This window comes from Littorina saxatilis, linkage group LG16 (assembly GCF_037325665.1).
Source record: "Littorina saxatilis isolate snail1 linkage group LG16, US_GU_Lsax_2.0, whole genome shotgun sequence".
Classification (NCBI taxonomy): domain Eukaryota; kingdom Metazoa; phylum Mollusca; class Gastropoda; order Littorinimorpha; family Littorinidae; genus Littorina; species Littorina saxatilis.
The window spans coordinates 28777673-28804823 of NC_090260.1; the positions used below are offsets into that span (position 1 = coordinate 28777673).

At 44.4% G+C, this 27151-nt stretch overlaps 2 protein-coding genes and 1 long non-coding RNA gene across 3 annotated transcripts in view; 2 read left to right on the plus strand and 1 right to left on the minus strand.

Annotated features, from left to right (window-relative positions):
• LOC138950779 (cytochrome P450 3A6-like) overlaps nucleotides 1-27151 on the minus strand; it is a gene marked incomplete in the record, with an annotated part of 137214 nt that overhangs the window by 70380 nt on the left and 39683 nt on the right.
• LOC138950785 (uncharacterized) overlaps nucleotides 1-27151 on the plus strand; it is a 125875-nt gene that overhangs the window by 66272 nt on the left and 32452 nt on the right. The gene's annotated exons all lie outside the window — the stretch shown is intronic.
• LOC138950762 (histamine H2 receptor-like) lies at nucleotides 15297-25964 on the plus strand. Its single transcript, XM_070322487.1, has 2 exons — nucleotides 15297-15566; nucleotides 23161-25964. The coding sequence occupies exon 2, from the start codon at nucleotides 23272-23274 to the stop codon at nucleotides 24943-24945; it is 1674 nt and encodes a 557-aa protein (XP_070178588.1). The 5' UTR covers nucleotides 15297-15566; nucleotides 23161-23271; the 3' UTR covers nucleotides 24946-25964.

Consider the following 27151-nt stretch of genomic DNA (forward strand, 5'->3'; position numbering starts at 1 on the left):
CCATTTTGTTGTGAAATACGTCATCAGTTTGTGTACACAGGAAGTTGTGACATCCGTCACCCTATGGGAGGGGTGACGTCAAAATTGTTCATCTGTAGAAAGTTGTGAAATCCGTCACCCTATGGGAGGGGTGACGTCAAAATTGTTCAACAAAAACATGATATGTCGCTTTGTGCAGGGTCAACTGCAACAAACTCAAACCGAGCCATTCATACCTAGCTGTATTTGAGTGACTTATATACCCGACATTTTTATTTCTTATTTTTAGCACAGGTGTAGGAAAAATCATGAACCAAAATGTTATTTATTTTCTAATTTAACATTTTTTTTACAAATATGACCATGGTCTTTTAAACATACAGTGACATTAAACATTGTTATGTTAAAAAAAAGAAAAAAGAAAAAAAGCTTTTGTGCACAAATCAGAAAATACATTGTACATTTTACCTACAGGCCAAACCGTGAGTGTCTGTGGCAAAGCCCGACCCAGGAAATTGCACTGATCTAAATTGTCAAGAACAGGCGCTTGCATTTGGATGTGTCCAATGATAGTAGGTTTGGTTGTGATCAATCAGAATAATGTAGGAATAAAAATGTATGACAGTTTAGTATGATGACATGTAATTCACATATGCTGAAATATGATATTATACATCATGTAATATTATTATGGCTGTTGCCATGACCATGAAACCCAACAAAGGTTTAATGTAATGTAATTCAAAATACCAAAACCGAGCACCTATTAATCTCGTCTTTGCGCGTGAAGATTGAGGCCGTCTGCCAGTAGCGGTTAGGTCATACAGTGGAACCCCTCTCTAGCGACCTTTAAAATGTTGACAAAAATCGGTCCTTGTGGAGGGGGGTCCTTACAGAGGGAGGGGGGCGGAGTCAGGGGGCCACAAAGAAAGTCAGATTTAAAAAAAAAAGAAAACAGAGAAGTTTGAGTTGCTGACGACCGTTCCCTCTGAAAGCAAACTGCTTCGATTTCATGTTTGTCCTTGGTGTCCACCAGTTCTGGTGCATGTACTACCCTGGCCAAGTTTCCTCTCAAGACATCAAAGAGACCGCCCCAGTATACTCTACAGCCTCTGGGCGAACCACCTCTCATAGCTAAAACTGGGTCAATGACCCCTGGGAAGAAGGTCAGTGTCTATAAAATTTTACTCCTAGGCCTGCGGCCAGGGGGGGGGGGGGGAGTATACCGGTACCATTTGAGAATCAGACCAAATGAGAATTGAACCATTTGAGAACATCCTTTTTTTTCAATCACTACATCGAAGGCCTGCGGCCCGGGGTTCACATGGGTTGGTTTGTTTGTTTGTTTCAAACCCACACCCATATACACACATTTCCCATTTAAACCATTTGTCGGCCCCCTGTCGATATTTATCGACTAAGTTCCTTGTTACATGTGCTGATTGTTCTCTTTGCCTGCGCGCGTATAGTATGTTGGTTATGTTTGGTCATAGTATGTTTGCTTATGTTTGGTCGTTATCTTTGCCTGTGCGTGTATTGTATGTTTGGTCGTTTTCTTTGCCTGTGCATGTATAGTTTGTCGGTTATGTTTGGTCGGTTTCTTTGCCTGTGCGTGTATAGTATGCTTGGTCGATGTATGTGTCACAGTGGAAATGAGAATCCAGTGAGATTCCGAATCGCACTAGTGGAGATTGGAATTCCAGTTTGCACTAGGGCAAACTAGAATTCTCATCTCCACTGGATATTTGTTAGTGGAGATTGGAATTCCAGTTTGCCCTAGTGCAAACGGGAATCCAGTTTCAGTGGAGATGGGAATTCCAGTTTTCACTAGGGGAAATAGGAATTGGGGGAAATAATGTGTTCAAAGGTTTAAAATTGTTGTTAAAACCATTTCATGACTTTAAGGCTTACTCATTGCAGGTATTGAAGTGCAGAAATAAAAATAAATATTATTGAATTGATATAATCGAACAACACAGAGTAATTGCGCACAATAAGAGACAAGCTTCCCGGTATCAAAAGCAGGTACAAAAACTGCACAAGGTGTACTCAATTGATGATACAGTTGGCATTAAAATCCACCAAGCCGACATAACAAACACTGATGCACGCCTTCTGCCTTGTAAAATACTAACATCCAGATCCACTGCAGGAAACAGATTACAATACAAAGTCTTCAGCGTTGCTGTAATCATTGTAAACTGGTTCGATGGTGTTGAACTTGTGGACATGCGCTCTGTAGAGTTTCTGGAACTTAACAGTGTTGAACCAAGCAATTTAAAAGAAATAACTCTGATACAAGCATCGCGGTCTTCTACGAGATGGAGCACCAAGTCTGTCGCTTGCTCTTCGAGAACAGTCTGCAAATGCAAGGGCAACTGTCTAACGAAACGGTGCAATTGCCGAAAAGCAAACATAGACTGCTGTACAAAATGTCACCCAGAAAGCACATTTTGCAAGAACTGTTGATGGATTTCCAGTGAAATGAGAAAAAGCAAAAAAGGCATGTTTGTATGTGTGCGTGAGTGCATGCATATTCATGCTTCATCTTTTATAAACTTTTAACTTTGTGATATGATTTAAATGATATTGATGATAAAACCTTATTGTGCGCAATTACTCTGTGTTGTTCGATTATATCAATTCAATAAAAAAAAATTATGTCTGCATTTCAATACCTGAAATGAGTAAGCCTTAAAGTCATGAGTGACTCAAGATGAAATGGTTTTAACAACAATTGTCAGTAAGTACTGGTGTCACATGACTGATGTGAACCAGTTGATTGGCTAATGGCGATGCGCTAAAACTGTTAGCGCACTCCAAGAGTGCGCTAACTTTTCCACAGAGCGTATTCTTCCGCCCTTTGCCTAAGCGAGACTGTGCTCTCATCCTCAGAATTAATTAATGACATGTAGCTTATATTCTCCACAATACCAAATGACCATAAATTCCCTGCTTCTCAATTAAAGCAGAAGTGGGTTTTTTTCTGACAGATTGCATGTGCCTGTGCCAGTGCCAGTGATCTAAAAATAGAAGCCGCTGTGTTTCATCTAATTTTCGCCGACTTGCATAGATTCTTCTCATATGCCGTGTTAGTGGCATGTAGCTTATCATCCACATTACCAAATGATGAGTTAGTATACAATTCCCAGCGGCTAACAGAAAACACAAGTGTTATTCCGATAACGTGCAGACTGCAGTGGTTCGATTGCCCAGGTAGCCTAGCAGTAGCAGACGACATTAACCCCGCTCAGCAAATTAACATGTTGGGCAAATGTGAACGAAAAAACGATGGGGATATAATACGTGTAGGGTTCAGAGCATTCTTACCGTTCATATTTAGTATCAGACTCCCCGATGAGTGAAGATACAACACGAGAAATATGCCACATTTGTTTTGAAAATGTGCGAACCGTCGAGTCCCGCTTCGAGTCAATTCAAGGGGAGTCACTCCGCACAGTCAATCCGTCGAAGCTCGACTGGATGTTTCGAATCGCAAATAATGAAGAGCACAGTCCTTTCTCCGAGTTCAAATGAGGTCTCTCTGAAAGATCATCACTGTTCAGATTAACGCTACACTGGAATTTACGAACAGAAATTAAAATGCGTGTGACGAAAGCACGACACACTTGAGACACCCCACACAAAAGTAGATCTTTACTGTACACGACCTGACCACACAGTTATGCCTATTCAAATGCGCGTTGCAAAATGTGCGTTTGGAATCTTCTTTTTTTCTATGGCGGTACTGACAATATCGTTATTGAAACAATCCCAGTGCACTAAGGGATTTATAGAGCAAATCGAGAAAATTAATTATTGAACGAAGCGCAAATTATAAACCTTTGAACACATTATTTCCCCCAATTCCCCCCAATTCCTATTTCCCCTAGTGAAAACTGGAATTCCCATCTCCACTGAAACTGGATTCCCGTTTGCACTAGGGCAAACTGGAATTCCAATCTTCACTAACAAATATCCAGTGGAGATGAGAATTCTAGTTTGCCCTAGTGCAAACTGGAATTCCAATCTCCACTAGTGTGATTCGGAATCTCACTGGATTCTCATTTCCACTGTGACATCAAATCAGGAACCGACAAGGAATAAGATGAAAGTGTTTTTAAATTGATTTCGACAATTTAATTTTGATAATAATTTTTATATATTTAATTTTCAGAGCTTGTTTTTAATCCGAATATAAAATATTTATATGTTTTTGGAATCAACAAATGATGGAGAATAAGATAAACGTAAATTTGGATCGTTTTATAAATTTTTATTTTTTTTTACAATTTTCAGATTTTTAATGACCAAAGTCATTAAGTAATTTTTAAGCCACCAAGCTGAAATGCAATACCGAAGTCCGGGCTTCGTCGAAGATTACTTGACCAAAATGTCAACCAATTTGGTTGAAAAATGAGGGCGTGACAGTGCCGCCTCAACTTTCACGAAAAGCTGGATATGACGTCATCAAAGACATTTATCAAAAAAATGAAAAAAACGTTCGGGGAGTTCATACCCAGGAACTCTCATGTCAAATTTCATAAAGATCGGTCCAGTAGTTTAGTCTGAATCGCTTTACACACACACACACACACACACACACACACACACACACACACACACACACACACACACACACACGCACAGACACACATACACCACGACCCTCGTTTCGATTCCCCCTCGATGTTAAAATATTTAGTCAAAACTTGACTAAATATAAAAAAGAAAAGGAAACTTTAATTTACAGAAAGATATACTGCACAGTTCACAGCGTACTTGTAACCGGAGGTTTAGACCGCTGGTACTTTGTGAACACATTAAAACTGGATGAAAAACCCGTGATGGTAAGTCATACATACAGTACGTACAAAGGGTTCCAGATTCATTTATATTACTTTAACCTTCACAGAATCACGCTTTGGACTACACAGTCCGGATGATGTGGGTGGTGTACGAACCATACTTTTAAAAGAAGGATTCAACGTAAAAAGTATGGGTCGTACACGACCCACGCCATCCGAATAGGGATACACGTTTTTCCCCCTCTATGCAGAGTATGGGTCGTACACGACGCACGCCATCCGAATAAGGATAAACAACGTACAATTCCTTACGTAATTCCATATGGATCGTCCAAGACCCACATCATCCGGACTGTGTAGTTCAAATTACATCATCGTTTATCCCAGCGAAGCTGGAGGTATCCCACATACTGTAATCGACTTGAGAAATGTTCACACCGATAATATATGATAAAGAAGGATTCTTTGTGCCCGGCTACGTGCTACAGTTGGAGATGGAAGTTCACCAAAAATTGGGACCATACTAACAAAAATATGGTGGGTGCAATAGTCGCCCCCATTTTTTCAGCAAACGCCACCCAAGGCCGGTTTGGACGGGTAGAAATTCTGTACTTTCCAAGTCTATTTGTGTGTGGTTGTTCTTCTTCTTCTTCTTCTTGGCGTTCGCAGAGGTTACACAATCAGTCCAGCACTGGTGATAAATGTTGTCGTTTTCTCCAACTCCTGTCGACTGCCGTATAGTTTGGTCTGCAAGGGAGTTGGTGACGGCCACACTTCTTTTCGTTCCTCATCTAGTAAGGGACATCGCTGTAAGATGTGTTCCGCTGTTTGGTCTTCTTGACCGCAGGCACAGGTTGGTGATGGCGCCAGCTTGAACTTTCGGTTCATGTGAGCATTGAGCCTGTTGTGGCCAGTACGCAGCCTGATGAGGTTGACTTGCTGCTCTCTGGACATTGTGTGGTAGTCATCTCTGTTTGTCCTTGGCCTCATCAATGCCTTGATGATTGTCTTCTGCTCACTAAAGCTGACACTGTTTTCAGGTTGGTCTTCCACGGCTCCGTCTTTCGCCAGCTCATCTGCCCTTTCATTTCCTGGTATCCCACAGTGTGCTGGTATCCACTGGAGGACAACTCTTCTGGTTTGTCTGACCATCTGTAATGCTTTGGTTGTTCAAGACTATGGATAAAGCTCGCGTGAGAAGATTACGTCACGGTCTAAAGTCTTTGACGTCAATTATTGCATCATGACGTCATGCCTCCCTGTAGTCTTTCTCTCTCGCGCAGTGTGTGTGTTTGTGTTCATTTTGAGCACATGTGTTAGAGTTACTGTGTGTGTGTGTGTGTGCAGGGCCGGACCCTGGGGGGGGGGGGGGGGTTCCAGGGGTTCCGGAACCCCACCCCTGGAAAAAGCATGTACCTTGCTTTGAGTGTTTTTTTGTTTTATTTTTAAATAAATTTTGTGTGTGTCTCTAACAAATTTTATTCAATGTGAAATCCGATGAGAAAAAGGTACCCCCCCCCCTCCCCCCACCAACTCACACTGACAGGCCTTAACCCTCAAAACAAGGCCCAGAATGCACCAGATTGCACAGATTTTAACCGTTTTTCAAAATATTTCCGGGGGAGCATGCCCCCGGACCCCCCTAGTTCGCGCGCCTGCTTTGCAGGCGCGCGCTTGTGGCTTCGCCACTTCGCTGATTTGCCCCCCCCAAAAAAAGGAGGAACCCCCCTGTTACACGACACTTGAGATTGCCACAAGTTCTCAAACGTCGTATAGTTGTGTTCTTTTATTCTACGTCGCCCGTCTTCGCAGCAACAGAAAACAACTCGTCAAATTGAGTTCGAGGATTTATTCAGCATTCAATACATACAACTGCACAACGTAGCAGAACTCAAATAGAAGCTTTTTTACATACAAATCGCGCTGGCATATATAGTAAATACTCAATCTCGAGAATATTCCAGACCGAACATGATACAACTACATTATATGCGAACCGCCCATGGACTAGAATGGTGACGTTCTCTGTGACGTACATCAAAAGGTGCCGACGCCCTTAATCCGATCGAACGCCACGAACTCACACTAAATCAGCATGGTAAACAACTTGTTTTGACAGGACTAGAAAGTTCACCTGCATTCTCGTCCAAGCATAAATATTGTGTTTACAAAATATAATATCGGTACTTTCCCACAAAGTACAAATAAGTCAACCACATGCAACACACAAAACTGAACCAAAGCTCAGCAACGGTAGCGTTTCCTAACATTACCCCCAACACCAGAAGAAATTTACCTAATTTCTTTCAATCATTGAAACGCTACCTGTACACATATTATGTATACATAACAGATTGAAATCCAGGTATGTACATTAGTCTGTTGGAGAATGAACACAGTTTTACTCACATACTCGGCTGAGAAAATCTGCTTCAACATTGTCTGAACCTTTGATCGATTCCACTCGCATATCAAAGTTCTGCAAGTACATCACCCACCTCATGATACGATTATTCACAAACTTCGCAGAGTTCAGGTAGGTGAGGGGTTTGTGATCAGTCTGAAGCACGAATTTCACCCCTTGGAGATAGAGTTCAAATTTCTTGATTCCCCACACGATGGCTAAACACTCTTTCTCCATGGTCGAGTAGTTCTTCTCGGCTCCTGACAGCTTCTTGCTGGCATAGCTGACCGGAAACGGTTTACCTCCATGTTCTTGCATCAGCATGGCGCCGATCCCTTCGTCCGATGCGTCTGTACGCAAGATGAACTCTTTGGCAGTATCAGGAAGGCGTAGCACCGGGTCTCGTGACATCAGGTCGCGCACGGTCTGGTATGCCTTCTCCTGAGCTGGTCCCCAGAGTATTCGGTTGGGGCATCCTTTTCGGGTCATGTCCGACAAAGGCGCCGTTATGGCGGCGAAGTTTGGAATGAACTCTCTGTAGTACCCAGCCAATCCAAGGAAGGATCGCACCTGCTTCTTGGTTTCAGGACGTGGCGCATTGAGGATCTTGGTGACGTTTTCCAACAAAAGCCCCTTTTGACCTTCCTTCAGTGAATGACCTATGAAGTCAACGTTGTCGGTCCCCAAAATGCACTTGCTGGGTCTCACGGTCAGATTAGCTTTTGTCAGGCGGGAAAACAGTTCCCTCAAAGTCTCCAGATGCTCCGCAAAGGTCTCCGTGTGGACTAGCAGATCATCCCAGTAGTACACAACATTCTTCATTCCTTTGAGCATTTTTCGCATTCCCCTCTTAAGGGTAGCACCACTGTTCACCATGCCAAAAGGCATCCGCAGGCACTCATACGTTCCGTCTGGAGTTGCAAAGGCGGTCTTTGGTATGTCCTCTTCGCGCACAGGAATCTGCCAATATCCCTTGCTGAGATCGATCTTTGAGAAGATCTTACTGCCAGTCAACCGTCGGAACAGATCAGTCGCCGTCGGCATTGGTTCAGGGTCAAACACGGTGATCTTATTGACTCTCCTGAAGTCAATGCATACCCTGTTTGTGCCGTCTTTCTTCTTGACCACAACAACGGGAGATGAGTAAGGGGATGATGATTCACGGATGACCCCCATCTTCAACATATTGTCGATGTCCTTCTTCAAGGATTCCCGAGCCTGAAACGGGATAGGGTATGGTTTTGAGCGAACAGGAACGTCAGATGTGAGGTGGACTTCATGTTCGACCAAGGACGTAGAGCCTGGAACATCAGAGAACCTATGGGTGAAGTCGCCCATAAAATCATGCAGCTCCTTCTGCTGATCTTCTGTCAGGTCAGGTCCTAGCTTGACGTCATCCACTCCCTCTTTCTTGTGGAGGTCTCCCAACTCCAGTAGTTCCTCGCCGTCGAACTCGTCTAGTTCGGCTGGTTCTTCCGCACTTGCTGCGATCTGTACTGCTTCCGGAGGTCTCTCCACATACAGTTTCAGGAGGTTAGCGTGGTAGATCTTGGACTTCTTGCCGACATTCACCTTGTAGTCGTTGATCCCTACCACGGCCTCAACCTCGTATGGGCCTTTCCACTGCATCAGTAGTTTGTTGTGATCAGTGGGAAGCAGTATCAGCACTTTGTTACCTGGTGTAAACTTCCTGTTTACGGCCTTGCGGTCGTAGTAGTGCTTTCCACTATCCTGAGACTTTCTCAAGTTTTCTCTCGCAATCTCGAGAGTCTCCTCCAGTTTCTCTCGCAACTCGAACACGTACTGGTAACTGTTCTTCACTTCAGGTGTGTCCACATCTTTCGTCCACAATTCCTTTAGTATCTGCATCGGGCCTCTCACGGTCCGCCCGTACATCAGCTCGAACGGGGAGAATCCAGTGGACTCTTGTGGCACCTCCCTGTATGCAAACAGCAAGGCATTGATGTAGCGATGCCACTGCCTTGGCTGCTCACTGCATAGTTTCTTCAGCGTGGACTTCAGCGTCGCATTGAATTTTTCTACCAGCCCATTGCACATCGGGTGATAGGGTGTCGTAGTCAAGTGACGAATGCTCAGCAGCCTGTTGACCTCTTCCATGCATTCAGAGACAAACTGTGTCCCCAGGTCTGTGAGGATCTCTTCAGGAACCCCAATTCTGCTGACAATGTCCACAAGTGCCTCGGCAACAGTCTCGGTGTCAATTTTCTTCAGAGGCACGGCTTCTGGGTACCTGGTTGCATAGTCTACCAGGGTCAGTACCCAACGATGACCCGCTTCACTTGGCGGTTTTATCTCGCCGATGAGGTCAATGGCCACCCTCTTGAAAGGTCGGTCGATCAAAGGCATCTTCTGCAACGGCACTTTCGGGACCCTTCCTCGAGGTATGGTTTTCTGGCAAATATCGCACGATCGGCAGAATCGAGTCACATCTGCATGCAGTCCTGGCCAGTAAAACGCAGCCTGGATTCTGTCCGATGTCTTCTTGACACCCAGGTGACCTCCCATAATAGAGTCGTGGGCCACCTCCATCACCTGGCGCCTAAGTGGTTGAGGCACCAGAACTTGACGTAATGGCTTCCCACCGTTGACTCTCGGGTGCTGGAACACTCTGTACAGGATCTTGGCCTTTACTTCAAAGTGCACAGTGCCTTCGCCCTTAGTCATCTCCTTGACAGGACGACTCCTGTACTTTGTCAAGGTCAAATCAGCTTCCTGTAGCTGAATCAGCTGATCCTTGTCCACGACAGCAGTTGCAGAACTGTTGGTGACCCTGAGTGGCGTAGTTGTTTTGTCCTTCTTCGCCTGGGCTCTGGTCGTCACAGCGCTTACAACCTGCGGCTGGTCGCGGCGATGCACAGTAGCTCTGTCATCTCGTAACAGTTCGCTGATATCTTCATTCGCGAATGGCAGTGGGTCTTCCTCCTCAACAGCAGGCTGAGCTGCGCCCATCCTCCATTCGACATCAGGGTCATCAGGACGTCTCGCACCCCCAATGTTCCCAATTAATAGATCGTACAAGGGCTTCTTCAGGCAGACGGCCTCAACTTCTCCGGTGAAGTATGGAGTATCGATCTGGATTTTTACCACTGGTGCCTTCACGCATTTGCTGTCAGCCATGAGCGTCCACTTGAAGTCACCAGTGAACTTCTCTGTTGGCACCAGATCCTCTTTGACAATGACTCCATTGCAGCCCGAATCTCTGAGAACAGTCACTTCCTGCTACTCAACAAATCCCTTCGACACGGGCATGTTCGACACTGACACAGCTGCGCTGGCGACGACAGAGATTGACCTGCCATTGGCGAGTAGAAGCTGGCCATCAGATATACATTCTTCCAGGTCCGATGTTGTAGCCACTTGCTCGGCAGCCCTTGGCAGTATGACGCTGCTCGCACATACTTGTTGGTTCGAGCCACTCGTTTGCCTCTTGTTGTCGTAATATCTCCGTCGATGTTCTTGCGCTTTGTCATTGACATGTCCGTTATTTTTCTTTTGGGGACAGTTGGCGACTCGGTGGCCCTTGGCATTGCAATGGAAGCACGTTATGTTCTGCCCTTCATTGGATGATGGTGCGGACTCCGTTTGTCCCTTGACATGTTGGTTTCCCTGGTTTCCGCTCTTCTGGAAAGGTTTTGATGACTTTGACGTCCCCAGGGTCCTTCCATGAGCAATGAGATAACGCTCAGCAGCATCAGTAATGTCCTTCAAACCCCGCAGTTTTTGCTCTTCCAAGCGGGTCGCCAGGTCCTTCGGGCAGGCATTAAGGAACTGCTCCTTCACGATCAAGTCCCGCAGACTCTCGTATGACTGCTCTTCACCTGATAACTCCACCCACTTCTGCAGGTATGACGACAGGCGCTCCACAAACTGGCTCGGTGTCTCTCCAGACAATGGCTGGCATTCGCGGAAGCGTTGACGGTAGCCCCTTTCAGTGAAGTTGTAGCAACGCAACAGAGCTTCCTTCAGTACATCATAGTCTCTGGCGTCATCGTTTGAGAGTCTAGCGTAGACCTCAAGTGCTGCCCCAGTCAAATGTGCGCTGAGTAGAATCGCCCAGTCGTCGCGCTGCCATCTAGCACTCTCAGCGAACCTCTCGAATCTTTGCTTGCGCGCGTATAGTATGTTGGTTATGTTTGGTCATAGTATGTTTGTTTATGTTTGGTCGTTATCTTGCCTGTGCGTGTATTGTATGTTTGGTCGCTTTCTTTGCCTGTGCATGTATAGTTTGTTGGTTATGTTTGGTCGGTTTCTTTGCCTGTGCGTGTATAGTATGCTTGGTCGATGTATGTATTGTAAAGCGCTAAGAGTAGACATTTTTCTAGAATAGCGCTATAAAAGTTTGCATTATTATTATTAAGGTAGCAGTCGATCTGGTCCTTCCCGTCAGCGAATGCTGGAAGTTTCGGTGCCCTGTGTAACATTTGCTGCTGGTTATCTCTTTGGCGTGGTGCCTCGTGCTCATTTTGATCACGCACCATTTCTGTCTGAAGCTCTAAGCGCTTGGTCTCCATTTCTATCTGGAGCTCTAAGCGTTTCAGCTCCATTTGCTTTTCTTCACGCTGCGCTTGTCTTTCTTCACGCTGTGCTTCTCTTTCTTCACGCTCACGCTGCGCTTGTCTTTCTTTATCTTCACGCTGCGCTTGTCTTTCTTCACGCTCACGCTGCGCTTGTCTTTCTTTTTCTTCTCGCTCACGCTGCGCTTGTCTTTCTTCACGCTGCGCCAGCAGTCGTGTCTGGGACTCGACGAACTCCGTCAACTGCTTGCCTTTTAGTCCCAGTTCAATTCCTTTTGCCCAGAACTCAGCCATTCTGGTCTTTTCCGGTGCGTTCGTCTGTATTCTTTCACAGCCCCGAACGTAGACGAATGTAGTCTTCTAAAAGAACACAGTCTCTACTGCACCTCCGATGCTTCTCTCGTCGCTGTTCACCTTCGTAGACGCAGGCTGCCACCCTCCTCGTCTAACGTGACGGCGCACTCTGCTCACGATACGTACACGACGTACCCCAGTCGTATTTCGTAGTATTAATGCACTAGCTCCGCGACGAAGTCCGTCTCGTCCAAACGGCAGCTAACCTCTGTAATCCCGATACACTCCGGCGTCGCTCACCGTACCGAGCTGCGGCGATTACCAAACTCTTCACCAGTCACACCGAATCCACGGTTCCGTAGTCTCAATACTGATCCCTCAGGATACACCCGATTGATGGCTACCTCCTGTGACTGTCTTGACTGTCTTTGTTACTGGAAAACCCTTGGCGTTAAACGTAGATCCTCGGCTTGGCCCCCAATTGTTACACGACACTTGAGATTGCCACAAGTTCTCAAACGTCGTATAGTTGTGTTCTTTTATTCTACGTCGCCCGTCTTCGCAGCAACAGAAAACAACTCGTCAAATTGAGTTCGAGGATTTATTCAGCATTCAATACATACAACTGCACAACGTAGCAGAACTCAAATAGAAGCTTTTTTACATACAAATCGCGCTGGCATATATAGTAAATACTCAATCTCGAGAATATTCCAGACCGAACATGATACAACTACATTATATGCGAACCGCCCATGGACTAGAATGGTGACGTTCTCTGTGACGTACATCAAAAGGTGCCGACGCCCTTAATCCGATCGAACGCCACGAACTCACACTAAATCAGCATGGTAAACAACTTGTTTTGACAGGACTAGAAAGTTCACCTGCATTCTCGTCCAAGCATAAATATTGTGTTTACAAAATATAATATCGGTACTTTCCCACAAAGTACAAATAAGTCAACCACATGCAACACACAAAACTGAACCAAAGCTCAGCAACGGTAGCGTTTCCTAACACCCCCCCTTACAACTCATTTGGTCCGGCCCTGGTGTGTGTGTGTGGGTGTGTGTGTGTGTGTGTGTGTATTTGTGTGTGTGTGTGTGTGTGTGTGCGTGCGCACGCGTGCATGAGTCTGTACTCGTATGTGTGTGGTGTGTGTGTGTGTGTGTGCGCGCACGCGTGCATGCGTCTGTACTCGTGCGTGTGTGAGTGTGTGTGGGCATAAGTATATGTGTGTGCGTGTATGTGTGTTTGTTTGTAAAGGTGTGTATGTCCGTCTGTCCATATGGGTGTGTGTTTTGTGTGTATGAAGTTTTTGTGAGTGAGTGCGTGTGAGTGAGTGTGTGTATGTGTGTGTGTGTGTGCGTGTGTGTGTGTGTGTGTGTTTGTGTGTGTGTTTGAGAGAGAGAGAGAGTGTGTGTGTGTGTGTGTGTGTGTGTGAATGTGTTTGTGTGTATGTTTGTGTGTGTCTGAGTTTGTGTGTATGTTTGTGTGTGTATGAGTGTGTATATGGTGTTTGTTTGTAAAGGTGCGTGTGTTCGACTGTCTATGTGCGTATTTGTTTGTTTGTTTGCTTAACGCCCAGCCGACCACGAAGGGCCATATCAGGGCGGTGCTGCTTTGACATATAACGTGCGCCACACACAAGACAGAAGTCGCAGCACAGGCTTCATGTCTCACCCAGTCACAGTATTCTGACACCGGACCAACCAGTCCCAGCACTAACCCCATAATGCCAGACGCCAGGCGGAGCAGCCACTAGATTGCCAATTTTAAAGTCTTAGGTATGACCCGGCCGGGGTTCGAACCCACGACCTCCCGATCACGGGGCGGACGCCTTACCACTAGGCCAACCGTGCCGGTCTATGTGCGTATGAGTGTGTGTTTTGTGTGTATGAGATTTGTGTGAGTCAATGTGTGTGTGTGTGTGTGTGTGTGTGTGTGTGTGTGTGTGTGTGCGTGCGTATGTACAGTGTGTGTGGGTGTGGGTCTGTTTGTATAAGAGAGAAAGAGAGAGAAAGAGAGAGAGTGGGTGGGTGTGTGTATGTGCGTGTGCGTAAGTGTATGTGTGTATGTGTGTTTGTTTGCAAAGGTGTTTATGTCCGTCTGTCTATATGTGAGTATGGGGGTGTGTTTTGTGTGTATGAAGTGTGTGTGAGAGAGTGAGTGAGTGTGTGTGAGTGAGTGTGTATGTGTGTACGTGTGTAACTTGGGGGGGGGGGGGGTGTGCGTGTGTATGTGTGTGTGTGTGTGTGTTTGAGAGAGAGAAAGAGAGAGAGAGTAAGAGAGAAGTTTGTCTTTCGCTGGGGTATGCAGTGCCTTGGCGTTGCACATCTACTTAATTTGTTTGTTTACAAAGACAATCTTTTAAAAGTTGGGAAATGGGATGTTGGTATGGTGATTAGAGATTACAGGAAGTCTCAATCAAAAACTTTAAATAGTTTCAGAGATAAAGACGATGTTGTGAGGCTCTGGGTCGTCCACGACCCACGAAGCACGGTGAAGGTAAAATTAACATATATATGTTACTGAACATTCAAATTGCACTGAGGCATGTTGCGTTTGCACAAAAAAAGATCTGAGTTTGTTTTATGTACGATATTAATTATCTTGAAGAGGCAGCGTCAAACTTTCAAGCTCGCCAACTTCAAGGTCTCGGCTTTTCAAGATCTGTCAATTTTATGCAGGTATCACATAATTATCTTCCTTTTTGTGCGATTGTTGGAGAACACAAAAATAACAAACGCTTATTATGAGAAGATGTTTGCGTTTGTGCATCTCCTTTGAGGAAAACGACATCTTCTTCTTCTTCTTCTTCTGCGTTCATGGGCTGAAACTCCCACGTACACCCGTGGTTTTGCACGAGTAGATTTTTACGTGTATGACCGTTTTTAACCCGCCGCTTTCGGGGGAAGCATGCTGGGTATTTTGGTGTCTCTATAACCCACCGAACTCTGACATGGATTAATGATCTTTTCAGTACGCACTGGGTATTATGCTTGCGTGTACACACGAAGGGGAAAAACGCACTAGCAAGTCTGCACATAAGTTGACCTGGGAGGTCGGAAAAATCTCCACCTTAACCCACCAGGCGCGACCGGGATTCGAACCCACGGACCTTCCGCTTTGGAGGCCGGCGTCTTTCCACCAAGCCATTACGCCCGTCGAAAACGACATCAAAATAATTTGCATACTCAGTCGTGCTACAGTATCTCTGGTCAAACAGTGTCAAGTCGGAGTTTGTCGAGACTAAAAGAAAAACTTCCAGAATCTCTTTCTTGTCTGGCGAGACACCCAGAATGACGCGAAAAGGCCAAATATGACGTCATAACACAGACGTCACCGAGGGGGGTGGCGACTTTTCCTTCTTGCTCACGAGAAGGTGATTAGTAGAGCGCAGAACTGAGATTGCTGAGAGAGAGAAAAGACCTGTAGCCCAACCACGTGCAAAACCCACTATAACAACAGATGTAGGCATTGCAAAGAAACACAACAACGGGGCAAGGATAGCATGTGTGAAGAAGTTTGCAGAATGTGTTGGTAAGATCTTCAATGTTTGTTGTGTCTTTTTCTTCATACCTAGAATTCTATGAAACATCCATTTGACGCGTCGTTTAGTACTTTGGTTCATGTGTTTATATTGGGCTGTGTCTTTGAGTTCATGTGTTAGGGTTCGTTGTTTATGTAGGGCAGCGTCTTTGGGCTATGTTTAGTCTCCTTGTTTATTTTTAGCTTTGTCTTTGGGTATACTGTATGTGTTCAGTCACCGCGTTTTGATATTGGGCTGGGTGTTTGGGTTCATGTGTTCTGGTTCGCTGTTTATATTGAGCTGTTTCTTTGGGCTCATGTGTTCAGTCTCCCTGTTTATGTTGGGCTGTGTCTTTGGGTTCATGTGTTCAGTCTCTGTGTTTATATTGGGCTGTGTCTTTGGGTTCACGCGTTCAGTCTCTGTGTTTATATTGGGTTCACGTGTTTAGTCTCTGTGTTCATATTGGGTTCACGTGTTCAGTCTCTGTGTTTATATTGGGTTCATATGTGTTCAGTCTCTGTGTTTATAATGGGCTGTGTCTTTGGGTTCATGCATTCAGTCTCCCTGTTAACCCTTACACTGGTTGTCGCGACATATGTCGCGCTACTTTACGTCTACTGTCACCTGGTTGTCGCGACATATGTCGTGGGGCTGCGTCAGTCTGTTTGGTCGGTTCCGATTACCTCCCATGGATGCGAAAACCTATCCTTAGATCTGTATTCACTAGAAATAAGGTCAGTTGGGCCCTGAACCTGTAGATCCAAGTTCTGAAGCACATTTGAATAGGCAAGTGTCAAAAATACAGGGCACCCAGCTGAGCTGTAGCACATGCTCCAAAATGGCTGCTCCCATAGATCCACGGCGTGATCGCAATGTTTTTCAAGACTTTTTTGATGATTTCTTCGCCGATCCCGATCTTGACGAAGTAGGGGAAGAAGCCATTTGATTTACAAGATGTAATGCTCGTTGGGGACATTATGGACCTAGATCAGGCCCCAAACAACAGAGACTTCGAAGCAGACGTTCAAGAAGGCTGGAGTAGTGAGTGGTGGGAAGGGGCTATACTGTCCATATGCCGTTTGATCGTGAAACTGTTTTGAATGTCTGCGAAGATTTTCCAGAATAACCACAGCCCTTGGATTTTTTTCCGACTGTTTGTTGGCGATGAAATGATCGATTTGTTAGTCGAACAAACGAATCATTATCACTACACTCAACGAAAAATTGACGCTGGAAATCTAAAGACACACTCACGGTAAGCCTTTCGTCAGTTTCGACCGACTTTTGCTCTCTCTTCTCTCTGTCTCTTGCAAACATGTTTTCTTCTGTTTCTTTCTTCTTCCTTTTTGTCCAGGTGAATAGTTTGTTTTTACTGAAAAATGATATTAGACTATTGATATGAAAGTAGTTTCTGTTCATGTGTGAGTGCTCAAGCAGAAGTGTGTGTCTGGGTTGGCAGGGGCGGACGAGGGGTTTAAATGGAAATTGTGAATTTGGAAAGCTGATTCTGTGACCATTTCTAAGTTCAAAAGGCACCAGATGGCACCATTTTGCTTCTTTGGGCCAACACATTTTCCGGGAGGGCATGCCCCCGGACCCCCCTAGCAAATTCGGGCGCTTCGCGCCCATCACATTCACTTTCGATTCAAAGTGCACCCCCCCCCCCCTTAAAAAGCAACTGATCCGCCCCTGGTTGGCGTGTCAGTGTGTGTGTAGATCTGTGTTCGGGGTGGGGGGGGGGACGAGTTGTTTGTGTGGGGCAACATAATGATAGACTGTGACTGTGGTTATTATTGGAAGAAGAAGAAGAAGAATGAACTATGACTGGTTACTATTAGAAGAAGAAGATTGACAAGCAGAATGCAGTCATCTGGGTCAGGGATCTATAGTTAGATCTATGACTGGATGAAGTGTTTATAAGTGTGTCATGTTTGTTTGTTGGTGTGTGTGTGTGTGTGTGTGTGTGTGTGTGTGTGTGTGAGAGAGGGGTAAGGGGGTTGCATGTGTCTTTTGCACATGCATGTGGATGACTATGTGCACCGTATGTGGGATGGTTGTGTATGGGGGTGGGGGGGGGGGGTTGGGGGGTGTATATGTATGTGGGTGAGTGTGTGCACTGTATGTATGATGCCCATGTATAAGAGAGAGAGAGAGAGAGAGAGAGAGAGAGAGAGAGAGAGAGAGAGAGAGAGAGAGAGAGAATTGAATTGAATTGAATTGAATTGAATTGAATTGAACTTTATTTAACAAGGATTAAGATTTAAGACTACGCCTTGTCTTACATTATTAATCTGTCCTTGGGACGCACAGACACACAATGATAAAATTGAAAAATTAAAAAATTAAAAGTTAAAAAGTTTACAACAAAAGGAGGTCAGAAAACATCAGCACGTGATGATAACGATGACGATGATGATGATGATGATGATGATGATGATGACGACGACGACGATGATGATGATGATGATGATGATGATGATGACGACGATGATGATGATGATGATGAAGATGAGGCATGAAGAGCATACATATGTGGTTATTCATAGAGAGAGAGAGAGAGAGAGAGAGAGAGAGAGAGAGAGAGACAGAGACAGAGAGAGAGAGAGAGAGAGAGCATGAGTGTGTTTGTGTGTGTGTGTGTGTGTGTGTGTGTGTGTGTGTGTGTGTAAAAAAACAATATGAAATGGAACATTTATTTTTTCATCTCCATTTTTCAGGCTACACCGCTGGTTACCTGTCACTCTCGACGAGATGAAGGTTTTCCTGTCGCTGGTTATTACAACAGGCCTGGTCATCAAGCCTACTATTGAAGAGTACTGGAGCCAGGATGAGATCACCTCCACTCCCTTTTTCACAAAGAACATGTCCCTTGTGAGGTGCCAGGCTATCCTCAGCAACTTCCACCTTGCGGACAACACACGGGCCAATGCCTACTTTCTCCACCGCAAGTTGGCTGGTGTGTCCCTGTCGCATCATGAGTTCCGGAAGCTGCTAGTCCGACAGCTGATCTAATCTTCTCCAGAAGCTCCAAAGCCAGTACCAAGAGGAAGGAAAGCAGTCAACTCCCCAAGACGCATGATTGGTACACACCGACCAACCTACAACACCGCCAAGAGACAACGTCCACAAGGTGACTGTGTGGCCTGTAGCCCAGTAAGGCAGAATAGAGCTGGCTTCAAGAGAAAGCAGTCTGCCTATTAGTGTGAACAATGCCAAGTCACTCTGTGTATTCCCCACGGTTTTGAGGTGTACCACACCAGAAGTGACTACCAAAGAGTCCTCGGGGAGCAGATGGGAGCAGCAGAAGGTGGTCTGCGTGATGGTGCTGGTGAACACTGAACTGCTATAATGACATCACCTGTACTCTGCCATTCTGTGTCGTGCTATGCAGTCTTTCTTGGAACATTGTGTCCATTTATTTTGTGTTGTACATGTACCTGCAGTTACATGGACAACCAATTGAAACGTTTCTGATGTGAAGGCTATTTTCACCTGGATTCTTACCTGGATTACTCATACCTACAGCTACCAAGGAAGATACTGATGCTTGTGAGTCTTAGTATGAGATACTGTACTAGTGTGTGATGACTGAATATAGCTATTCTGATGAACACGTGGGGGAATTCGGGGGCTGTGATTGGATGGTCTCTTCCGATCATCAAAGCATAATGCTACGGAAGTCGGCCATTTTTCTCAATATCCAAAAGCATATTGTCAATAACAAAGACGCATGGTTCCGGTTTACCCATCTGTACCTGTTTTTCAACTTTACAAATGTCGATAGCATACCCTTTTCTGCTAACTTCCCAATGAAACAGGACTAAACCTATTATTTTCTGTCCCTAAACACCACAAAATGCCCGAAGTCGAAAGATGTAGTACAAACAGGGGAGTACAACGGAACAGCCGTTTTTGTGTGCCTGTGAGCTTAGTTCACAGTTGCCGACTGACACAAATTTTCGCATTCGGCTTTTCTTATCTCGTAACTCCACACTAAATACCCCACTTCCCCTCTGAAGTATTGATGTACAACCCATGGCACTAACATTCATGCAGTCGTTTATAACTGAGGTTGAAAAATTCGCTTCATGACGAGACAAGTATAAATGCCATTCACCCAAACTGGAAACGTCGCTGCCGTCTGCTCGCTTTGTACGGATTAGCTGTTCTCTTTTCCTCCCCTTGTTGCATCCTAGTTCTTCAGTTGTTTCTAGTTTTCCGTTCATGTTGTGTTTTGGTCTTCTTCATAAGTAGTCTTGTTCAAAATTAAAAAAACTCAATTTTCTTTTTGTTGTATACGAATGAACTAATAAAAAGCTGTTAACAGCTGTGTTGTCAAATCGAGTTGTTTTTTTCCTAAGTCAGTGTGGCGCCTGCGCAAAACTAATGCGCATAAGAAACGGCGTCTGCTATCAAAACCTGAGATCAACACATCGACGCAAAAACTGTCATTTTGTAGGTTTGGAACAACAAATAAAGGTCAGAACAGCTATATAATCGCTATTGCATTTTCAGCGTAGCAATAGGGTCCGATATTTAGACTCGAACAAGTATAATGCGACTCGTCTTCGACTCGTCGGCATTATACTTGTCTCGTCTAAATATCGGACCCTATTGCTACGCTAAAAACACAATAGCTGTTAATATCCTTTTGTTGGTGACTGTGGAGTACTTTATGATCAACTGCAGCTTCATTCTGAATAAAATACCTGTCATCCTTAATTTTCTCCAGGTGCGTCAACTACAGTTTGCTACTGACCCTCTAAAATTGTGTTTGTGTTGTTCCTTGTTCATTTCTGTACAATTTTTATTCAACAAGTATACCGGTACCATTTGAGAATCAGACCAAATGAGAATTGAACCATTTGAGAACATCCTTTTTCACATTTAGTCAAGTTTTGACTAAATGTTTTAACATAGAGGGGGGAATCGAGACGAGAGTTCCTGGGAATGATATCCCCGGACATTTTTCTTTTTTTCGATAAATGCGCTTAGAGCCAAATATTTTTGTTTTTTGTAAGAGATAGGCGCAATATAAATACACTTTATTATTATTATTATTATTATTATTATTATTATTATTATTATTATTTGATGACGTCATATCCGGCATTTTGTAAAAGTTGAGGCGGCACTGTCACACTGTCATTTTTCAATCAAATTGATTGAAATTTTTGCCAAGCAATCTTCGACGAAGGCCGGACTTTGGTATTGCATTTCAGTTTGGTGGCTTAAAAATTAATAAATGACTTTGGTCATTAGAAATCTGAAAATTGTAAAATAAATATTTTTTTATAAAACGATCCAAATTTACGTTCATCTTATTTTTCATCATTTTATGATTCCAAAAACATATAAATATGTTATATTTGGATTAAAAACAAGCTCTGAAAATTAAAAATATGAAAATTATGATCAAAATTAAATTTCCAAAATCGTTTTAAAAACTATTTCATCTTATTCCTTGTCGGTTCCTGATTTAAAAAACATATAGATATGATATGTTTGGATTAAAAACACGCTCAGAAAGTTAAAACGAAGAGAGGTACAGTAAAGCGTGCTATGAAGCACAGCGCAACCACTCCCGCGCTAAACAGGCTCGTCACTTTCACTGCCTTTTGCACTAGCGGCGGACTACGTTCAGTTTCATTCTGTGAGTTCCACAGCTTGACTAAAGGTAGTAATTTCGTTTTACGCGACTTGTTTTTCAATCACTATATCGAAGGCCTGCGGCCCGGGGGGGGGGGGGGGGGGGGGGGGGGGTTCACATGGTATGTTTGCTTGTTTGTTTCAGACACACACCCATATACAAACATTTCATATTAAAACCATTTGTCGGTCCCCTGTCGATATTTATCGACGAAGTTCCTTGTATTGGATTGTCTTTGGGTTCATGTGTTCAGTCTCCCTGCTAATGTTGGGCTGTGTTTTTGGGTTCATGTGCTCGTGCAGTCTCCTTGTTTATATTGGATTGTTTTTGAGTTCATGAGTTCAGTCTCCCTGTTTATGTTGGTCTGTGTCTATGGGTTCATGTGTTCAGTCTCCCTGTTTCTGTTTGTTTGTTTGTTTGTTTGTTTGCTTAAAGGCAGAGTAAGCCTCCCGTAAACCATCACAAATACGGTCAGGCTTTTACACACAGTACAAACACCCTTTCATTTAAACACTCACCAATTGAGAACATCCTAGGTGCCCTCCGTAAAGAGCGAACAATTTTCAAAGAATTTATTTTTGCGTGGTTTATCTTACCCCTGAGCCATCGTGAACCCGTGTGATCCAGTTTTCCCCCTTTTCACAATGCAGTCGTCATAGTTAGTTATTTGAATGCGACTCGACGTGAGCTTATCTACAATAGCACGTTTTTTATGCACGAAACAACGGCTGTGGTTCACAAGAACTCTAGCGATGGCTTTTGACTGTTGAGAGGAACGGCGATTTGCACTGATAAACCGGGCCGTCGTCTGCTACGACCCTTGCGTGACCCTGCTTCCGTGCTTTTCTTTTTTTAAACTTTCACAACTTCGAATTGTTCTGATCTTGTCTTGATGAAAAACGAATTCTTTTATGATTAAAGAATGTTTTTGTAACAAGCTGTCAATTTATTATTTAGATTTTAAAAGTTAGCTCTAGCGCAAAAACGAGGCGCCATTGTTCTTCAGGGCCGAGTCCACGAAAATAAATTCTTGGAAAATGTCTCACGCTCGACAGAAAGCAGCCAGGATGTTCCCGTTCGGTGAGCGTTCAAATGGAAGTATGCTTGTACTGTATTTAGACGCTCGGGGAGTTCTGTGATGGTTTACGGGAGGCTTACTGTGCCTTTAACGCCCAGCCGACCACGAAGAGCCATATCAGGGCGGTGCTGCTTTGACATTTTAACGTGCGCCACACACAAGACAGAAGTCGCAGCACAGGCTTCATGTCTCACCCAGTCACATTATTCTGACACCGGACCAACCAGTCCTAGCACTAACCCCATAATGCCAGACGCCAGGCGGAGCAGCCACTAGATTGCCAATTTTAAAGTCTTAGGTATGACCCGGTCGAGGTTCGAACCCACGACCTCCCGATCACGGGGCGGACGCCTTACCACTAGGCCAACCGTGCCGGTCCCTGTTTCTGTTTTGCTGTGTCTTTGAGGTCATGATTGTGCTCACTGTCCTTGTTTATATTGGGCTGTCGTTCTGTGTTTATGTTGGTTTGTGTTGTACAGTTGATTTGTTTATGTTCCTATTTGTATTGGGAAATGTCCTTTGGTCCCTTTATTCGATCTCCGTGTGAATGCATACTCGGCTACGTGTTGGGGTTCATTGTTTCAAGTCTCCGTGGTGATATGTGACCCTCCACCACGAAATGAGTCGCATGTCACCTTTGCATGATTTTCATATTTTTACATTTTCATAAAGATTTTTTTATGCTCTATCCAGTGGTGAAAACCGTTTTAGAAAAGAGCGAAAACTGTTTGAGTTATAAGCCTGTGACTAAGGTGACCCTCACACTGTTACAAGGCACTCCTCGGACTTATATTAAGCCTAGCGCAGAACCGCGCGAGGTGACATGCGACTCATTTCGTGGTGGAGGGTCACATATTGGTTGTTCTATTTTTTTCAGATCCCAGCTAATCGCTTTAGCCTTCCGGGTGATCTGCTTCAACGACGGTGAGCAGAGGGCGTTGATTGAAACCTTAAAGCATCAGGGCGCTGTTCCGTCGTGTCTCTTACCATGTCGTGTAACACTGCCAGTTCGACCTGCGACACCGGATGGCTCAACTCGACAAGCCCGAAAACCAATGAGAGTGAAGGGTCAGGGGTGGGGGAGGAGCCGGCAGGGGTGCGCACTCTCATACCAGTGTGGAAAGTCTGTGCCTTCATCATCATTTTCATCATCATGGCCGCAGCCATCGCTGGGAACCTCCTGGTTTGCATCGCCGTTTACAGCAACCATCACCTGAGGAAAAAATCCTACTTCTTCTTCGTATCTTTGGCGGTGTCTGACCTCTTGATGGGTGCCTTTATCATGCCTTTCGCCAGCTACAACGACCTCACCGGCCGCTGGGTGTTCGGTGGGGTGTTCTGTAATATCTGGGTCTCCTGTGACGTGCTATTCACCACAGCGTCGATCCTCAACCTGTGCGTCATTTCTCTGGACCGCCACCAGCACATCACGAACCCGTTCACCTACGGCGAGTGGATGACGGTCAGCAAGTGCGCCGGGTGTATTTTATCGGTATGGCTCGTGTCGACGCTCATTTCATTGCTACCAGCATCGCTCGGGCTTGTGGAGAAGGAGGAGTCCGCTGCCGCGTCAAACTGGACGGAGGGGGGCACAATAAGGTGCGAATATAACGCAAACCTTACCTACGCCATCGTTTCATCATCAGTCAGTTTCTACATACCAGCCGCTGTCATGATAACCATTTACATCCGACTGTTTCGATACTCGCGACAACACGCGGAGGCCATACGCAGAGCGACTGCCACGGGTTTCCCAGGGGTGAGGAAAAAGCACGCAAAACATTCCTACAAGGCGGCGCAAACGCTAGGGGTCGTCGTGGGCGCCTTTTTGGTGTGCTGGCTCCCTCTGTTCATCATGATCCCCGTTAGAGCGTACTGCCGCACGTGCATATCGCCTGTGGCGTTTCACGTCATAAACTGGTTCGGCTATGCCAACTCGTGCCTCAACCCGATTATCTACGACGCCTTCAACAAGGAATTTCGTTCGACCTTTCGCCAGATTCTCTGCCCGTCGACACATTCACACGGAAGAACCGTGTCCGGCACCGTTGGAGTTCGCAAACGCACGAGTCATCAGTTCGGTCATCTGTTCGAGTCCTTTCAGCGGGCACACTTGAGAGTAGGGCGCTCTGAAACCTACACCACGGAAAATTGGCCGACTACTACACTCAATTTCACTTCCAAAGAAACCGACATAGGAGAAGGAAACAAGAATACACGTCAGCAGAGCTCCCTGCATACGCTTGAACAAACTGACGTGCAAATAAGTCAAGAAAAAATCGCTACGCTGCAGAGTTCTCTTCAGACGCTTAAAAAAACAGACATGCAAATAAGTCAAGAAAAAATCGCTACGCTGCAGAGTTCTCTTCAGACGCTTGAACAAACAGACATGCAAATAAGTCAAGAAAAAATCGCTACGCTGCAGAGTTCTCTTCAGACGCTTAACAAATCAGACATGCAAATAAGTCAAGAAAAAAACGTTAGTAAAAAAAAACCTAATGAACAGAAGAGCTCCTTGCAGACGGTTGAACAAACAGACAGAAACGTAAGTCAAGAAAAAACAATACCCAGCACAGCTCCCAACAAACGCGCGAACAAACAGAAACACAAAGGCAAATGTGACCCTCCACGACGAAATGAGTCGCATGTCACATTTTCATGATTTTCATATTTTTACATTTTCTGAAAGAATTTTTTATGCTCTATCTAGTGGTGAAAACCGTTTTAGAAAAGAGCGAAAACTGTTTGAGTTATAAGCCTGTGACTAAGGTGACCCTCACACTGTTACCAAAAACTCCCCGGACTTATATGAAGCCTAGCGCAGAACCGCGCGAGGTGACATGCGACTCATTTCGTGGTGGAGGGTCACAAATAAGTTAAGAAGAAAATAACAACAATAGAGAAAATAAGCCCCTGGTAGTAGACGTTAACGTAGCCTTAAGCCACATGCACACACTACATTGGGGTATGCACGTTAGAGATCCCACGATTAACAAAAGGGTCTTTCCTGGCAAAATTGTATAGGTGTACATAAAAATGTCCACCAAAATACCCGTGTGACCTGGAATAATAGGCCGCGAAAGGTGGATGCAGCGCCTATAGGCTGTTGATCTACTGGCCGATGTGAATGCGTGATATATTGTGTAAAATAATCCATCTCACACGGCATTAATAGGTAACATGCGCCTTGAGTCGCCTTGTGTGGTGAGATACGTGCGCGATATAAATCCTCGTAAATAAATAAATAAATAAAAATAAATAAATAAAAATAAATAAATAAAAATAAATAAATAAAAATAAATAAATAAATAAAAATAAATAAATAAAAATAAATAAATAAAAATAAATAAATAAAAATAAATAAATGAATAAAAATAAATAAATAAAAATAAAATAAACATGCGGCATTGCGCAATACAACGCGGGCTATAAAGTCAGTGTCGCAAGGAACTTCAGAGGAGTATAACGATGATGTGCAAAGAACGTATGATATTAACGGATATAAAGCGCGTCAGTGGACCTGCTCTTTTCGGGTTTAGTGCGAACATTTTTTTTCTCAAGAAAACAAGAAAAAATGATTATTTTTTTTCAGAGGAGTAACGACGATGTGCTAATTAAGTGCGTGGAGAAGTTTGTTTTAATTTATTGAATATAATTTAAAATAAAAATATCCTTGATGAATTTCCAGTGCGTGTTTTTTTTTTCTCCGGCTGCTGGTGCGCATTGACGCACAGTTTGGGGAGCCCTGCACTAACAGACTGGCATACTCTTAAATATACCATATTATTCGAATAGACAAGCAGACTGTCACACAAACAGAAAGGGTGGGTATGTGTGGTGTACCTTAGTTGTGTCTTCTTATGTTTTATCTGCTTACCTGTCCACAGCGACATGTTTAATCCTACATTTATATTGTGTCAAATGTTTGCAGCTCGAGATTCAATCAGATTCTATATATATGACGCCTAAATAGTGACACTGCCACATTTTGTTTTCCAGACACACACCTTGAGTCTACCATATAACAACATTGTTATTTTTCTATCACACAATCCCACAGTTGTTTTCCACTCTCCCTTGAAATAGATTTGTTTAGTATTGTTTATGCACCATATTAAACTTTTCGGAATGCTTTCCCCTCTTTATCCCTTTCGTTTTATTTTGCGTTTAGTCAAGTTCTGACTGTATGTTGGCGATGTGTGGCACTAAAATTAAACTTGGAGAATACATGGAATAACCTAATTTTCTTCGTAGTTATTGAAGTGCCTTATAACAGAGACATACATACAGAGATGCGAAGCGAGGGCCACTCGCTTGAACTCTTGGGTTACCGCGGCGCTCGGTCAGCGTGACCTCGCGCGATTGTTAGCCATCATCCCGTACGTTGTTGTTTGCTTGCTCTCTGACACCGATTTGAAGTGCTTTTCTGTCATATTTCTTTGGATATATCCAGCTTCAGACGAGAGATATCAGTGGTAAGTAAACTTGATTCCTATTCTGTAGCTTCAATAGTGTGCACACGAACGCATTTGAGAGGATTGGGTTCCCGAAGTGAGTCAAAAACGGTTCCTTCGGTTCTTGCGGCCATTGTAGGGGGTAAAATATCAAGGGTCTGCCAAACCCGGCAAGTGCAGTAGGCAGCCCAGAGATCCCGAAGTCCATTGTGCGTGGAGGCAATGTTTGGGAGCTAATATTTTCTTTTGTGCGCAACTTTGCTTTCCCTTAACTGGCAAATACATTACTGGTGTATACATTAATCTGTTTGTATAATTTTTGACGCGCTGTAATTAAATTTGATGCTTTTAAGTCTCACTCAAGTGGTTCTCGCACTTACACTCACCTCACCTCACCTACGCCTGTGACCCCGT

Bases quoted from the DNA above. Each gene is read 5' to 3' on its own strand.
- LOC138950762 (XM_070322487.1), top strand. From the start codon at position 23,272: ATGTCGTGTAACACTGCCAGTTCGACCTGCGACACCGGATGGCTCAAC.